Raw genomic sequence first — 16,497 nt, 5'->3', positions numbered from 1 at the left:
AGACTCATGTTCAGTGAGTTGGTTGTCCTCTGGTGGAGACCCACTGCCCATCACCAGAGTAGAGGCATGATTTGAGGCCAGCTTGTTCTTTGCTCTGCGTTTCAAGTCATTCCACCGCTTGTAGCAATCATCAGCTGTGCGCCTCACAAATCCAAGCGCACTAATGTGGTCCGCGATGGTCTGCCAGTGTGCCCTACGTTGACCAGGTGTGGTCTTGCACCCTGCAGTCACCACCATTTTGCGGATATGTGCCAACTCATAGGCCACAAGTGCATCAAGTTCCGGGCCATTAAAGCTAGGCTTCCAGAGCACCCTTCTTCCTCTTTTTCAAAGGTGGTGCGGATCCTGAGTGGCTTACGCCGCTCTGGTCAGTAGGGGCAGAAGCGCCGGTGTACTGGGTACTAGGAGTGTTCGAATGCACAATGACCATAGGTCTTGGTGCAGGCATTGGCTAAAGGGTGATGTTGGCAGGGGCAACGTCGGTGTGATGGACCTGGACCGACACTGTCCTGGCTGGGAGACGCAGAGCTGGGGTGGATTGAGCTGCAGCTGCCCCTGCAGCCTCCCCACCCTGGCTACTTGGGGCAGCAGGTGACATTGCTGCCCCAGATCCACGTGGCCTGGTGACAGCAACTTTCACCGCCACACGTGGCTTAGGCTTTCTGACCTGGAAGTCAGCCTGGGAGTCATCCTGTGCCATTCATGCTGAGGACTCCAGCTGGAATCTTGGTTACTGCCTGCAATCCTCCTTATGGCAAAGCTCTGCCTCTCATCGATGGGAGAAGCCAGCTGAAACCCTTAAATAAACAGTTCACCATCCTCCAGAGCTTTCTGGGGCTATGCTGGGGGCTTCACTGAATCTTCTGGAACTGAATCCTACTCATCCTGAGGGGGCCTCTGTTGTGGTTTCCTGGTTCTGCTGCTGCTCTTTGTTAGTGGAGCAAGCTGGCCGCTAGTGCTCAATCCTTTGCACTCTCCTGGGTAACCTCTGACCTTTTGTGCTGTTCACCCTAAGACATCATCTGATATGCCCATCTCCGTTGAAGGTTGCGTGAAAGAGTTGGTGCATCATTTTGGATCCTGTTGTGCTGGCCTTTTCACCCCCCTGACACAGAGTCCACAAGCAGAGACAGGACCTGATGCCCAACCAGATCCAATGCTGATGTCCCTTTGGAACCGTGCTCTGTGGGCCTTCTCAGAAGCAGCCTTCAGTGTGAGTAGTTTGCCTTGGGTTCTTGGTCCCTAATGCATTCACTGGTCGTCCAAAGTTGGACTACTGGGCTCTGCTAAGATAACCCCTTCAAAGGATCATTGGCTGTAGAGCTTGTGTCCTATCTCTGCAGCCCTCCCTTGCCTCTCTCATAGTGCCTGTGCATAGGACACTTCTGTGGGGTCCTCCTGACTCTCCGGCTAGGTGGCTGCATTTCTCCTTGTCTTTGTCCTGTTAAATCTGCAGGGCGGACCACCAGACAACCAGTCGAATAAAAGACAATCCTCTAAGGAGAAAGGTAGGGCGCACCTCTTGCAAGGAAAACAAGGTTTTCTTTCTCATACATAGAGAAGAGGTACATGCCAGTAGGGCATTCCAACACGACTGCCCCGGAGTGCACTGGTTACTTCAAGGCAAAGCAACAGATTATAAACAATATTGTCATCACCTATGATGCACACAGTATAAGGTACTCATTCCCCACACCCATTGGCCACCCCTATGTACATACCACCCACTCCTTATGGGATGCTAGATGCTTGGCTATGGTTCCTGTGTGCCAATCCCCTTCCACATGGTCTTTGGCCTTGCCACCTTAGGTTCTAGAGACATGATTGCCGGCCAGCTTGGGAAGGTTTCTCTCCTCTTGGACCCCTCACGTGATGTGCACCTAGTAATTACACATGAGCTCAGTGGATACTCTCGAGGTCAACTCAGCCCTCTGAAGTGCGAGGTGCTTCTTTGGATCCCAGGCACGTAGGCGCCTCCACCATGCCTCCCCGTTACTGACCTAAATGTGTTGGCATCACCCCATTGAGCTTATAGTAAAAATCACAGGGCATCCTGCTCTGCGCTCCCCCCCCAACCCCTTGGTGGCTGCCCCTCCCGGGCCTTCACTTGGACCCCTCCAGGACCGCACTAATCAGTCAATATTGAGAGATTTAGGAGTTCTATTGATGGGCATCGGGCCGTGCAAACAGAGTGACCAGTATCCTGGGCGGCCCTAGTGCTCTAAATATGATGGGCTATTTTAGCAGCTGGGGCCTCTGCCCTGGCTCCTAAGAGAGTGTCCTTCAAAGACGGGCACAGCCATGCATTGGGCTGTTCACATTCCTTTCTGATTGCACAGGCCTGCAACATGAGGCAATGGAGGATTTATATATCTGGCCTTGAGGCCTTCCACCTGTGGTCTGGGCTGGGAACAGGGATGGGAACGTGTGTTAGAACTGGATGCCAGAATATGCTATTACTGTGACCGTGGCCAGGGCCTTGCTTTAGGCTGCACATTCAACATGGCAGGATTTCAGTGGTTGCTACCGTAGGGTGGGGTGTATTGACCGTTACCTGGCTCGTTCCATTTACTTGCTACTATATTCTGTAACCCCACCAATTCACCCCCTCCATGGCCCCTCTCATGACACTAGCCCCACTAAACCCATACCCCACATTCTACCTTTATTGTGTATTTTATGTAAGGTGTATGGCAGTAAGTTGTCCTTAAGGAACATAGCCCCAGAGGTACCTCTCGCCCCCTCCCACTTTTTGCCCTTGGGTGGTCCTACATTGGTTTTAGGGAGTAGGTAGGTGGCATTTGTACTTTAGTTTTAGCTTTATAAGGGGCACACACCATTTTACCCCACGGGTAGCACAATGTATCTTTTCTGTAGCCAATGGGACACCAATGTTTTTTTTTAAATCCTGCTCTCTGCCATTTTTTATTTGAGATTTGTCTTCATTCAGGGCAACTGCAAGGTAGGAACTAAAAGGCTGTTATGACCATGTGGGCTCTTTGTAGGCATCAATAGTGGTTCTTACTGGTTAAAACCATTCTAAGTCTCAGAGCTCTCACTCTCCATTCCTGTGTGGGTGGTTTTGTCTTAATGACAAGCTATTATAGTGGTCCCCTTACCCGTTGCCCCCAGCTTCCTCTAGTGATTGGTGGGTTGGGCTTTGGCCAGCACCTTTCTGCAGTGGTTCTTAAGGGCCTGCCTGGTCTCTGCCTTGCTATCTTGCTGCTTTGTTCTCCTTCTTGGAAGAAACAGGTCTGCCGACTTGCTGAAGGAGTTTTCTGACCAATTCAAGCCCTTGTTGCCATTTTGAAAACTCTCACTTGTTCCCATTTATTTGGTCATATCCCGGTTTGGGTTTTCTGCTCCTCGAGGTCCATTGTGGGCTCACTGTATGTTCCTGTGACCTGCCCTCGTGCACTGGGTTGCGCCTTCCGTGCTGAGAGCATTTTTTGGACTGCTGCTTCCCGCAGTTTACCGCCAGTATCATCTGTTTGGCTGTGGGCCTCTGCTGTCACCTGGAAGGGTGCTCGGATACCAACACCCCACCTCACTTTCTCATTGGAACATGCTGGGAGATCTTCAGTCAATGTTTCCATGATGATGATTTTGCTCTGGGTGCTCCCCCTTTCTGGTTCACCAAGTCTGCAGAATTCAGCTTTGCAGGTTCACTCGTCCTCCCTGGGTCTTCCTTGCTGGAATATTGAAATCAGGCTTGATGGTTGACATGGTCGGAGGGTTCATTGTTCGTGGGGGACGTGGTATTCTCAGGGTGTGAGCTCCGGGGCACTGGATTCTGTAAAACACCCCTAGGATAGAAGCCTGGATTTGCATGTGTGGTTTCACCATGCTGGAGCTGCTTTTGCTGAAACTGCCAGTGTGAATACTTACCTGTGTGTCCTGCGGTAAGCAATTATTAAAGATACCCGCAAGGGTCTCTGTTCTGTTGTCCATGGAGGGTCCTCCTGCTCTGCTGCTTCCTCCTCCGGGACCTCTGGTTCTTCCTTCGATCTGTGAATATCCTAACCGGGTTCCCCTCTGGTCCGCCATGGGTTTGTGTCCTCCTGCTCTGCTGCTTCCTCCTCTGGGACCTCTGGTTCTTCCTTCGATCTGTGAATCTTCTGACCGGGTTCCCCTCTGGTCCTCCATGGGTTTGTCTCCTCCTGCTCTGCTGCTTCCTCCTCTGGGACCTCTGGTTCTTCCTTCGATCTGTGAATTTCCTAACCGGGTTCCCTTCTGGTCCTCCATGGGTTTGTCTCCTCCTGCTCTGCTGCTTCCTCCTCCGGGACCTCTGGTTCTTCCTTCGATCTGTGAATATCCTAACCGGGTTCCCTTCTGGTCCTCCATGGGTTTGTCTCCTCCTGCTCTGCTGCTTCCTCCTCCGGGACCTCTGGTTCTTCCTTCGATCTGTGAATCTTCTGACCGGGTTCCCCTCTGGTCCTCCATGGGTTTGTCTCCTCCTGCTCTGCTGCTTCCTCCTCTGGGACCTCTGGTTCTTCCTTCGATCTGTGAATATCCTAACCGGGTTCCCTTCTGGTCCTCCATGGGTTTGTCTCCTCCTGCTCTGCTGCTTCCTCCTCCGGGACCTCTGGTTCTTCCTTCGATCTGTGAATATCCTAACCGGGTTCCCTTCTGGTCCTCCATGGGTTTGTCTCCTCCTGCTCTGCTGCTTCCTCCTCCGGGACCTCTGGTTCTTCCTTCGATCTGTGAATATCCTAACCGGGTTCCCTTCTGGTCCTCCATGGGTTTGTCTCCTCCTGCTCTGCTGCTTCCTCCTCCGGGACCTCTGGTTCTTCCTTCGATCTGTGAATATCCTAACCGGGTTCCCTTCTGGTCCTCCATGGGTTTGTCTCCTCCTGCTCTGCTGCTTCCTCCTCCGGGACCTCTGGTTCTTCCTTCGATCAATGAATCTCCTGACCGGGTTCCCCTCTGGTCCGCCATGGGTTTGTCTGCCACAGATTGTGCACCTGTGGGGTAAAACAGACTAAATGAGGATCAACCCTTTGCCTTGTTACATTTTCTACCTGCCCAGTAACTCTCCTAAAGTGACTGGTACTTACCTGTCCCTGGACATTGATCCTGTCCCCCATGGACTTCAGGAAGGTTTAGGCCAATAACCTGTTTTTTTGGTAATTATTAGGGATGTTTAAGGTACCGCTCTTCGCTCCAGTAAATTGAATAACTGCACGCAGCATCTGGAAATGTGTAACAGTTTTTTCTGGGAATAAAATCTATTGGTAAGTGTTGCTGAAATGTAGCCTGATTTCCTGGAAGCATTGTGCTGTGTGTAGACATTATTCTCCACCCTCTAGATGGGTAGTAAGTATCATGTGTAGGTTTGTAGTATTATAATACTCTGTCCTAGGGAACCAGAATTAATGTGCTGTGTCAGTGGTGGCCTTAGACACATTTACAAGTATTTTGCTGGTAGGTTACAATCTCTGGTTCCCTTTTCTGTCCTCCCCTTGCCTATGTACAATTAGGCCCAGACCTTGGCTGCAGGACCCCCATACATAACCGTGGTGAGGTGTGACCTAAAATGCACACCCAGAGTACTGGGACCTGGTTCATGTGCTTTTCTTGTCATTACAGAACATGTTAGAAAAGGAAAGGCTGAAGACAGTGGAGGACTTTGAGAAACTACGGCATAGTCTGAAAGAACAAGAAGAGAGCATGCACAGGAGACTGGAGGAGATGAACCGGAAAATCACTGAGGCTGAAAACAGCAACATAACCAAATTATCCAATCAAATCTGCTCACTCAATGCCCTCATTAATGAGGTAGAAATGAAGTCTGAGCATCCAGCGGAGGAACTCTTAGAGGTAAGAAGACACTGCAAGACATGACACTTATTGAGACTCAGAGGGGGCCTGGCCTAGCAGTTCGGGCTGAACTGCTCCCATTGGTGGCAGTACCTGACAGATTTTCATATGGCTGGACCCCTTTTGCAATGGCACAGACGGGCTAAAAAACAGAGGTGTGGAAGGGTGTCCAGAGCATTGCCAGTGGTTCAGATGTATTCATTACCTTTCACCCATCACTTTTCTGGTTACATATTGCACACTGCCACAGAGATAATGATGAGTTATTTATATAGCGCTTTCTCCAAAGCACTTTAAATAGAACATATTTACATACAATATCACCCAATCAAAATTGATACTCATTTATTGAAATTCGGAAGATTGAAAGGCTGAGTTGGCATTGCAACCTGCATATCACACAGATCACAGCTGCAAGTGCTCAACCCACTGAGCTATTTTACCAGCTTGGTGCAAAGATTGAGTGAGAGAAGCAGTGAAGTAACTCCTGGAGGTGAGACAATACATGGCACAGAGAGCACTGATGCTGGGAAAGAGAATGAGTGTGAGGTGCCACCCGAGAAACTCTTGGAAAAAAGACACAGCATGATAAAAAGTATACACTGATACCTTGAAAGAGGGTGAGCAAAGGAGTGTGAGCAGAGAGGAAAGGAACTCATGGAGAGAGACACTGCACTACACATGCTGTACACTGGCAGACTGATACATGGATAGAGGAGTGTGAGCAGAGAGGAGAGGAACTCATGGAAAGAGACACTGCATGATACATAGTGTACACTGACAGAGTGATACATGGATAGAGGAGTTTGAGCAGAGAGGAGAGGAACTCATAGAGAGAGAGACACTGCATGAACATGCTGTACACTGACAGAGTGATACATGGATAGAGGAGTTTGAGCAGAGAGGAGAGGAACTCATAGAGAGAGACACTGCATGAACATGCTGTACACTGACAGAGTGATAGATGGATAGAGGAGTTTGAGCAGAGAGGAAAGGAACTCATGGAGAGAGACACTGCACTACACATGCTGTACACTGGCAGAGTGATACATGGATAGAGGAGTGTGAGCAGAGAGGAGAGGAACTCATGGAGAGAGACACTGCATGATACATAGTGTACACTGACAGAGTGATACAAGGAGCGTCAGCAGAGAGGAGAGGAACTCAAGGAGAGAGACACTGCATGATACATGCCGTACACTGACAGAGTGATACAGAGATAGGGAAGTGTCAGCAGAGAGGAGAGGAACTCAAGGAGAGAGACACTGCATGATACATGCCGTACACTGACAGAGTGATACAGAGATAGGGAAGTGTCAGCAGAGAGGAGAGGAACTCATGGAGAGAGACACTGCATGATACATAGTGTACACTGACAGAGTGATACAAGGAGCGTCAGCAGAGAGGAGAGGAACTCATGGAGAGAGACACTGCATGATACATAGTGTACACTGACAGAGTGATACAAGGAGCATCAGCAGAGAGGAAAGGAACTCATGGAGAGAGACACTGCACGATACATGCTGTACACTGACATCTTGAAACAGGGAGAGAGGAGTGTGAGCAGAGAGGAGAGGAACTCATGGATGTGAGACTCTGCATGATACAAAGTGTACACTGACAGAGTGGTACAGGGATAGAGGAGTGTCAGCAGAGAGGAGAGGAACTCATGGAGAGAGACACTGCATGATACATGCTGTACACACACAGAGTGATACATGGATATAGGAGTGTCAGTAGAGAGGAGGGGAACTCATGGAGAGAGAGACTGCATGATACATGCTGTACACTGACAGAGTGATACAGAGATAGGGAAGTGTGAGCAGAGAGGAGAGGAACTCACGGAGAGAGACACTGAATGACACATGCTGTACACTGACAGAGTGATACATGGATAGCGGAGTTTGAGCAGAGAGGAGAGGAACTCACGGAGAGAGACAATGCATGACACATGCTTTACACTGACAGAGTGATACATGGATAGAGGAGTTTGAGCAGAGAGGAGAGGAACTCACGGAGAGAGACACTGCATGACACATGCTGTACACTGACAGAGTGATACATGGATAGAGGAGTTTGAGCAGAGAGGAGAGGAACTCACGGAGAGAGACACTGCATGACACATGCTGTACACTGACAGAGTGATACATGGATAGAGGAGTTTGAGCAGAGAGGAGAGGAACTCACGGAGAGAGACACTGCATGACACATGCTGTACACTGACAGAGTGATACATGGATAGAGGAGTTTGAGCAGAGAGGAGAGGAACTCACGGAGAGAGACACTGCATGACACATGCTGTACACTGACAGAGTGATGCATGGATAGAGGAGTTTGAGCAGAGAGGAGAGGAACTCATAGAGAGAGACACTGCATGAACATGCTGTACACTGACAGATTGATGCAGGGATAGAGGAGTGTGAGCAGAGAGGAGAGGAACTCCTTGAGTGACACTGCATGACACATGCTGTACACTGATAGAGTGATACATGGATAGAGGAGTTTGAGCAGAGAGGAGAGGAACTCATAGAGAGAGACACTGCATGAACATGCTGTACACTGACAGAGTGATACATGGATAGAGGAGTTTGAGCAGAGAGGAGAGGAACTCATAGAGAGAGACACTGCATGAACATGCTGTACACTGACAGATTGATGCAGGGATAGAGGAGTGTGAGCAGAGAGGAGAGGAACTCCTTGAGTGACACTGCATGACATATGCTGTACACTGACAGAGTGATACATGGATAGAGGAGTTTGAGCAGAGAGGAGAGGAACTCATAGAGAGAGACGCTGCATGAACATGCTGTACACTGACAGATTGATACATGGATAGAGGAGTTTGAGCAGAGAGGAGAGGAACTCACAGAGGGAGACACTGCATGACACATGCTGTACACTGACAGAGTGATACATGGATAGAGGAGTTTGAGCAGAGAGGAGAGGGACTCATAGAGAGAGACACTGCATGAACATGCTGTACACTGACAGATTGATGCAGGGATAGAGGAGTGTGAGCAGAGAGGAGAGGAACTCCTTGAGTGACACTGCATGACACATGTTGTACACTGACAGAGTGATACATGGATAGAGGAGTTTGAGCAGAGAGGAGAGGGACTCATAGAGAGAGACACTGCATGAACATGCTGTACACTGACAGAGTGATACATGCATAGAGGAGTTTGAGCAGAGAGGAGAGGAACTCATAGAGAGAGACACTGCATGAACATGCTGTACACTGACAGAGTGATACATGCATAGAGGAGTTTGAGCAGAGAGGAGAGGAACTCATAGAGAGAGACACTGCATGAACATGCTGTACACTGACAGAGTGATACATGCATAGAGGAGTTTGAGCAGAGAGGAGAGGAACTCACGGAGAGAGACACTGCATGACACATGCTGTACACTGACAGAGTGATACATCCATAGAGGAGTTTGAGCAGAGAGGAGAGGGACTCATAGAGAGAGACACTGCATGAACATGCTGTACACTGACAGATTGATGCAGGGATAGAGGAGTGTGAGCAGAGAGGAGAGGAACTCCTTGAGTGACACTGCATGACACATGCTGTACACTGACAGAGTGATACATGGATAGAGGAGTTTGAGCAGAGAGGAGAGGAACTCATAGAGAGAGACACTGCATGAACATGCTGTACACTGACAGATTGATGCAGGGATAGAGGAGTGTGAGCAGAGAGGAGAGGAACTCACAGAGAGAGACACTGCATGACACATGCTGTACACTGACAGAGTGATACATGGATAGAGGAGTTTGAGCAGAGAGGAGAGGAACTCACAGAGAGAGACACTGCATGAACATGCTGTACACTGACAGAGTGATACATGGATAGAGGAGTTTGAGCAGAGAGGAGAGGAACTCATAGAGAGAGACACTGCATGAACATGCTGTACACTGACAGATTGATGCAGGGATAGAGGAGTGTGAGCAGAGAGGAGAGGAACTCCTTGAGTGACACTGCATGACACATGCTGTACACTGACAGAGTGATACATGGATAGAGGAGTTTGAGCAGAGAGGAGAGGAACTCATAGAGAGAGACACTGCATGAACATGCTGTACACTGACAGAGTGATACATGGATAGAGGAGTTTGAGCAGAGAGGAGAGGAACTCATAGAGAGAGACACTGCATGAACATGCTGTACACTGACAGATTGATGCAGGGATAGAGGAGTGTGAGCAGAGAGGAGAGGAGCTCCTTGAGTGACACTGCATGACACATGCTGTACACTGACAGAGTGATACATGGATAGAGGAGTTTGAGCAGAGAGGAGAGGAACTCATCGAAAGAGACACTGCATGAACATGCTGTACACTGACAGATTGATACATGGATAGAGGAGTTTGAGCAGAGAGGAGAGGAACTCACAGAGAGAGACACTGCATGACACATGCTGTACACTGACAGAGTGATACATGGATAGAGGAGTTTGAGCAGAGAGGAGAGGGACTCATAGAGAGAGACACTGCATGAACATGCTGTACACTGACAGATTGATGCAGGGATAGAGGAGTGTGAGCAGAGAGGAGAGGAACTCCTTGAGTGACACTGCATGACACATGCTGTACACTGACAGAGTGATACATGGATAGAGGAGTTTGAGCAGAGAGGAGAGGAACTCATAGAGAGAGACACTGCATGAACATGCTGTACACTGACAGAGTGATACATGCATAGAGGAGTTTGAGCAGAGAGGAGAGGAACTCATAGAGAGAGACACTGCATGAACATGCTGTACACTGACAGAGTGATACATGCATAGAGGAGTTTGAGCAGAGAGGAGAGGAACTCATAGAGAGAGACACTGCATGAACATGCTGTACACTGACAGAGTGATACATGCATAGAGGAGTTTGAGCAGAGAGGAGAGGAACTCACGGAGAGAGACACTGCATGACACATGCTGTACACTGACAGAGTGATACATGCATAGAGGAGTTTGAGCAGAGAGGAGAGGGACTCATAGAGAGAGACACTGCATGAACATGCTGTACACTGACAGATTGGTGCAGGGATAGAGGAGTGTGAGCAGAGAGGAGAGGAACTCCTTGAGTGACACTGCATGACACATGCTGTACACTGACAGAGTGATACATGGATAGAGGAGTTTGAGCAGAGAGGAGAGGAACTCATAGGGAGAGACACTGCATGAACATGCTGTACACTGACAGAGTGATACATGGATAGAGGAGTTTGAGCAGAGAGGAGAGGAACTCATAGAGAGAGACACTGCATGAACATGCTGTACACTGACAGAGTGATACATGCATAGAGGAGTTTGAGCAGAGAGGAGAGGAACTCACGGAGAGAGACACTGCATGACACATGCTGTACACTGACAGAGTGATACATGCATAGAGGATTTTGACCAGAGAGGAGAGGGACTCATAGAGAGAGACACTGCATGAACATGCTGTACACTGACAGATTGATGCAGGGATAGAGGAGTGTGAGCAGAGAGGAGAGGAACTCCTTGAGTGACACTGCATGACACATGCTGTACACTGACAGAGTGATACATGGATAGAGGAGTTTGAGCAGAGAGGAGAGGAACTCATAGAGAGAGACACTGCATGAACATGCTGTACACTGACAGATTGATGCAGGGATAGAGGAGTGTGAGCAGAGAGGAGAGGAACTCCTTGAGTGACACTGCATGACACATGCTGTACACTGACAGAGTGATACATGGATAGAGGAGTTTGAGCAGAGAGGAGAGGAACTCATCGAGAGAGACACTGCATGAACATGCTGTACACTGACAGATTGATACATGGATAGAGGAGTTTGAGCAGAGAGGAGAGGAACTCACAGAGAGAGACACTGCATGACACATGCTGTACACTGACAGAGTGATACATGGATAGAGGAGTTTGAGCAGAGAGGAGAGGGCCTCATAGAGAGAGACACTGCATGAACATGCTGTACACTGACAGATTGATGCAGGGATAGAGGAGTGTGAGCAGAGAGGAGAGGAACTCCTTGAGTGACACTGCATGACACATGCTGTACACTGACAGAGTGATACATGGATAGAGGAGTTTGAGCAGAGAGGAGAGGAACTCATAGAGAGAGACACTGCATGAACATGCTGAACACTGACAGAGTGATACATGCATAGAGGAGTTTGAGCAGAGAGGAGAGGAACTCATAGAGAGAGACACTGCATGAACATGCTGTACACTGACAGAGTGATACATGCATAGAGGAGTTTGAGCAGAGAGGAGAGGAACTCATAGAGAGAGACACTGCATGAACATGCTGTACACTGACAGAGTGATACATGCATAGAGGAGTTTGAGCAGAGAGGAGAGGAACTCACAGAGAGAGACACTGTATGACACATGCTGTACACTGACAGAGTGATACATGCATAGAGGAGTTTGAGCAGAGAGGAGAGGGACTCATAGAGAGAGACACTGCATGAACATGCTGTACACTGACAGATTGATGCAGGGATAGAGGAGTGTGAGCAGAGAGGAGAGGAACTCCTTGAGTGACACTGCATGACACATGCTGTACACTGACAGAGTGATACATGGATAGAGGAGTTTGAGCAGAGAGGAGAGGAACTCATAGAGAGAGACACTGCATGAACATGCTGTACACTGACAGAGTGATACATGGATAGAGGAGTTTGAGCAGAGAGGAGAGGAACTCATAGAGAGAGACACTGCATGAACATGCTGTACACTGACAGATTGATACAGGGATAGAGGAGTGTGAGCAGAGAGGAGAGGAACTCATGGAGAGAGACACTGCATGATACATGCTGTACACTGAAAGAGTGATACAGGGATAGAGGAGTGTGAGCAGAGAGGAGAGGAAAACATGGAGAGAGACACTGCATCGTACATAGGGCACAATGACAGATTGATACAGGGATAGAGGAGTGTGAGCAGAGAGGAGAGGAACTCATGGAGAGAGACACTGCATGATACATGCTGTACACTGAAAGAGTGATACAGGGATAGAGGAGTGTGAGCAGAGGGGAGAAGAACTCATGGAGTGAGAAGATGCATGATACATAGTGTGCACCGACACCTTGAAACAGGGAAAGAGAAGAATTTTGAGCAAAGAGCAGAGGAACTCATAGAGAGAGACACTGCATGATACATTTTGTACACTGACACCTTGAAACAGAGAGAGAGAAGGAATGTGAGCAGACAGGAGAGGAACTCATGGATTAAGACGATGGATGATACATAGTGTACACTGACACCTTGAAACAGGGATAGAGTAAGTGTGAGCGGAGAGGAGAGGAACTCATGGAGTGAGATGCTGCATGATACATCATTGTTAGGGAAAATTGTCCAGAATGGCTAATTTCCCTTACCTAATGAGTCCCTCAGCAGCTTTGCTGGATTTCTAGGGTTTTTTTTCACCTAGTAAGAGTGTGAGCCTTTTTTTCCCACTCTTACATGTGTTTTGCTGTTTGTTGTACATTTTTGTGTTCATTGATATGGAGTCTCACCAACTCCATAGGCATCATCTTTTTACTGTGTGTCACACAGCACCTTCAGTGCAGTGACACAGGGTTGTCTTTTCAGACTTCTCACTTTAAACTCCATTTTCTGGCGCTGACTACTGTCCCCCAGAACATGTAAAGTTGCCATTGACTTTACTAGTCTTTTTAAATTTACAGACCCAGTGCACCGTATATTCTGATAGACTACTGGAGGGGTTAATAGTTAACCCCTTTTGTCTGATTCTCATGGAACCTTAGTTTGTTCCCCTTTCTCTAAGATTTGGCTGGTGGCAGTGGTATCTACCCTTTTCTTTCCACCACGAGCTATGAAAATAGCCTCGGTATAGTTAGAGGCTATGGTGGTAGCCTCAAACTCTAAACCCGCTGGACCCCTTTTATTTTTATTTGGTTCCGGTTGGGTTTATTCGCAATTTCTTTTTGTAAAGGTCCTTAGTGCCCTACTACGAGTTCCCTTTGCGGGTTCTCTCTTAACGCCTGGTTTTCCAGCCGTTGAGGACGGGACCCGCAAAGGGACTCCTGAGCTAATAACGGTACCGCAATTTGCAGTACCGTTATTAGCGCATTCCCCATTCCCATTGAGCCCTATGGGGGCTCAAATAGGAAAGGGGAATGGCTCTAGTGAATGGGGAATTACCGGTCCATCCGACCTTGGAATGGACCGGTAATTGCTCCTTTCACCAGGGCGGAGTCGGAAGGGTTTTGGAGGCAGCCATGGAGCTAACAGCTCCATGGCTGCCTCCAACCTCGTAATGAGGCCCACTATCTTTATAATACTCTTTAGTGTTATCTGGGATGGAATTATAGACATCTAAATTCTGTTGTTCCCACAAGAAAAGGGACACTAAAGAAACACTAGCTGAGACTCTCATGGGTTCATCAGCCAGTAGGTGAAAGTTTCCACTTGCCATAGGTACTTCTTCCTCTGGGGAGAAGGCTAAAGAGACAATGTGGACCACTGAAGGTTTACCCTTACATCTGGGATCCCCTTTCACATGGTCAGTTGACCCACAAACATAAAATTTCCCAAATGTCTTGATAAATGAGGGTTTGTTCTGACCTCCATCTGGTTTGGGTCCAGATGGTGCACTAGCCTGATCCGGTTTCCCTTGTGGTTTACCCTTATGTTGCTGTTTGTGGCCCTCTTTTGGATTGGAGGTATTAGAATTCTCCTTGTTATCTTTCTTTGGCTGCTTTCCCTCATCCTTCTTCTGAGTTGCCCCAGAATCCTTGTGAGTAGCCCTGTTGGCAACCCACAAGTCAGCAGCCTTAGCTAACTTCTTTTGATCTATCTCCTTAGAATCAGCCAAGTGCTGTCTGAGCTCAGGAGAGCAGGCATCATAAATTGACTCCAACATAACAGGATTTGTCATACCTTCATAAGTGTTCACTCTGTAACCCTTAACCCAACCATCTAAGTTTTCCAAACACTCACATACCCAGGTAGCCCAAGGGGTACCATCATGCTTTTTGAGGGTCCTAAATCTCTTAAGGTACTGGGAAGGGGTCTTCCCAAATCTAGCAATTAAAGCTAGCTTCACACACTCATAATCCCTCCTATCCACCTCCCCCAACTCTATCACAACATCAGATGCAACAGTGGGTAGCCTAGGGAAGAGCCAAGGAAGCAACTGATTCCCTGTAATGTCTTGAATCCCATGGCTATACTCAAACATTGCCAACCAATCTAAAATATCAGGCTTAACCTCATACATACCCACAATGTCTTTAGGCATACAGGGTCTCTTAGGAGTGGAAGACCTAGAAGACTCTGGGAGAGAAGCATTTTCAAGAGATAACCTTTTCATTTCTAGTTCATGATTCAACTCCATTTCTCTGAGCTTACGTTCTTGGTGCTTTTGTTCAGTTTGAGCATTTAAACGTTTAAATTCCCATTCAAGCCTCATCTTTTCTAGAGCAATGAATTCAGGACTGGGTGCAGGGCCTGGTGGGTCCCACTGGACAAAGGTTGAGGTTGCTGAGCAGGTAAGGGAGCAGTGAGGCCTACATTAGGAGACACATCTACTTCCTCTAACTCATCAATAATAGACACATTACCAACCTCATTATTTTCCACATTTGCTGGAGAGTCAGGTATTTCAGACCCACTCCCCAGACTTTGGTTCTTTAACAACTTTTCAATCAATTTAGATTTGTTGCCTTTGGCAGAGAGATTCCTTTCTCTACACAGATTTTTCAGATAATCCACAGTGTAACTAAGGAGGGTCTCCTGACTGTAGCTTTCCATATCAGACATGATTAATATTGCTTTTTAGTGGTGTTAGCCTTGTGGTTAGTTGATGCAGCACTCTAAGTGTAATTACTATACTTGATCCTCACCGCTGTACACCAGTGTTAGGCAGAATTATATGCAGTACCCTTTGGGAACACCACACACAATTAAGACTACAAGTGACAGTACAAATTGGTACAAGCCTGTACTACACAGTAAAAGTGGTAGCGATGGCTGAGCAGCCAGACTTATCTCAAGAGCAAGTGAGCAGTATCAATAGTTACACAAGGGACAGCAATTACTATGATTCAAACAAACACTGACTCAGGTTTCTGAGTAAAAGAATATACATTTATTTACACATCAGTTGTATAACATTTCACTAAAGTAAAGCAGTTAAAAAATCAAACTCTTAATACTCCACACCACTCCCAATAGCTTCCAGACAAGTTAAGCTCACAAAATGAAGTGAGAGCAAAATGGCACTCTAGTAATTTAAAAAGGGAGGGAAAGACAAAGTTAGGCAGAAATTGAGCAGCACCAACAGGTAAGTAAGCAAGGCAATCTAGAAAGAGGAACTACAGTGATGGAATCATATCAACAAGGCTTAGGGCCAACGTCAGTAGGACAAAAGTCTTTTGCTCAAGATCACACAGTTCAGTCTAGTTTGCGGTTAAGTCTTTGCCAAGAGTTCCAGATGAAGTTGGTCGGCAGAAAAGTTAGTTTAAAGAGTAGAGAAGGTCAAGCCCTCAGATTGGAGAAAGTTTTCACGCACTTTCACCGTGGCTGGACGAAACAAACAACCGGATTTGCACAGTACCTTTAAATGGAGAAGAAGCTGTAGCTGAGGCGGACATTCCTGGCAGTTCCTGCAGTCTCACAGTTCCTGAAGTGACTGTCGGACTGACATGAAGTAGGAAGACTGGAGGG

At 47.7% G+C, this 16,497-nt stretch overlaps 1 protein-coding gene across 4 annotated transcripts in view; it reads left to right on the top strand.

Annotated features, from left to right (window-relative positions):
- Positions 1 to 16,497, top strand: part of LOC138562831 (E3 ubiquitin-protein ligase TRIM39-like) — a 232,784-nt gene that overhangs the window by 73,163 nt on the left and 143,124 nt on the right. For all 4 annotated transcript variants that reach the window (XM_069642801.1, XM_069642803.1, XM_069642802.1 and 1 more), the window contains exon 3: positions 5,590 to 5,820. In XM_069642801.1, the coding sequence (XP_069498902.1) occupies positions 5,590 to 5,820 (231 nt within the window). The remainder of the gene's footprint in view (positions 1 to 5,589; positions 5,821 to 16,497) is intronic.

This window comes from Ambystoma mexicanum, unplaced genomic scaffold, assembly GCF_040938575.1.
Source record: "Ambystoma mexicanum isolate Mex_15411 unplaced genomic scaffold, UKY_AmexF1_1 Mex_scaf70, whole genome shotgun sequence".
In the NCBI taxonomy this organism is placed as follows: Eukaryota; Metazoa; Chordata; class Amphibia; order Caudata; family Ambystomatidae; genus Ambystoma; species Ambystoma mexicanum.
Note: the sequence above shows the minus strand (reverse complement) of the source record. Positions and strands in the feature narration are given on the sequence as shown.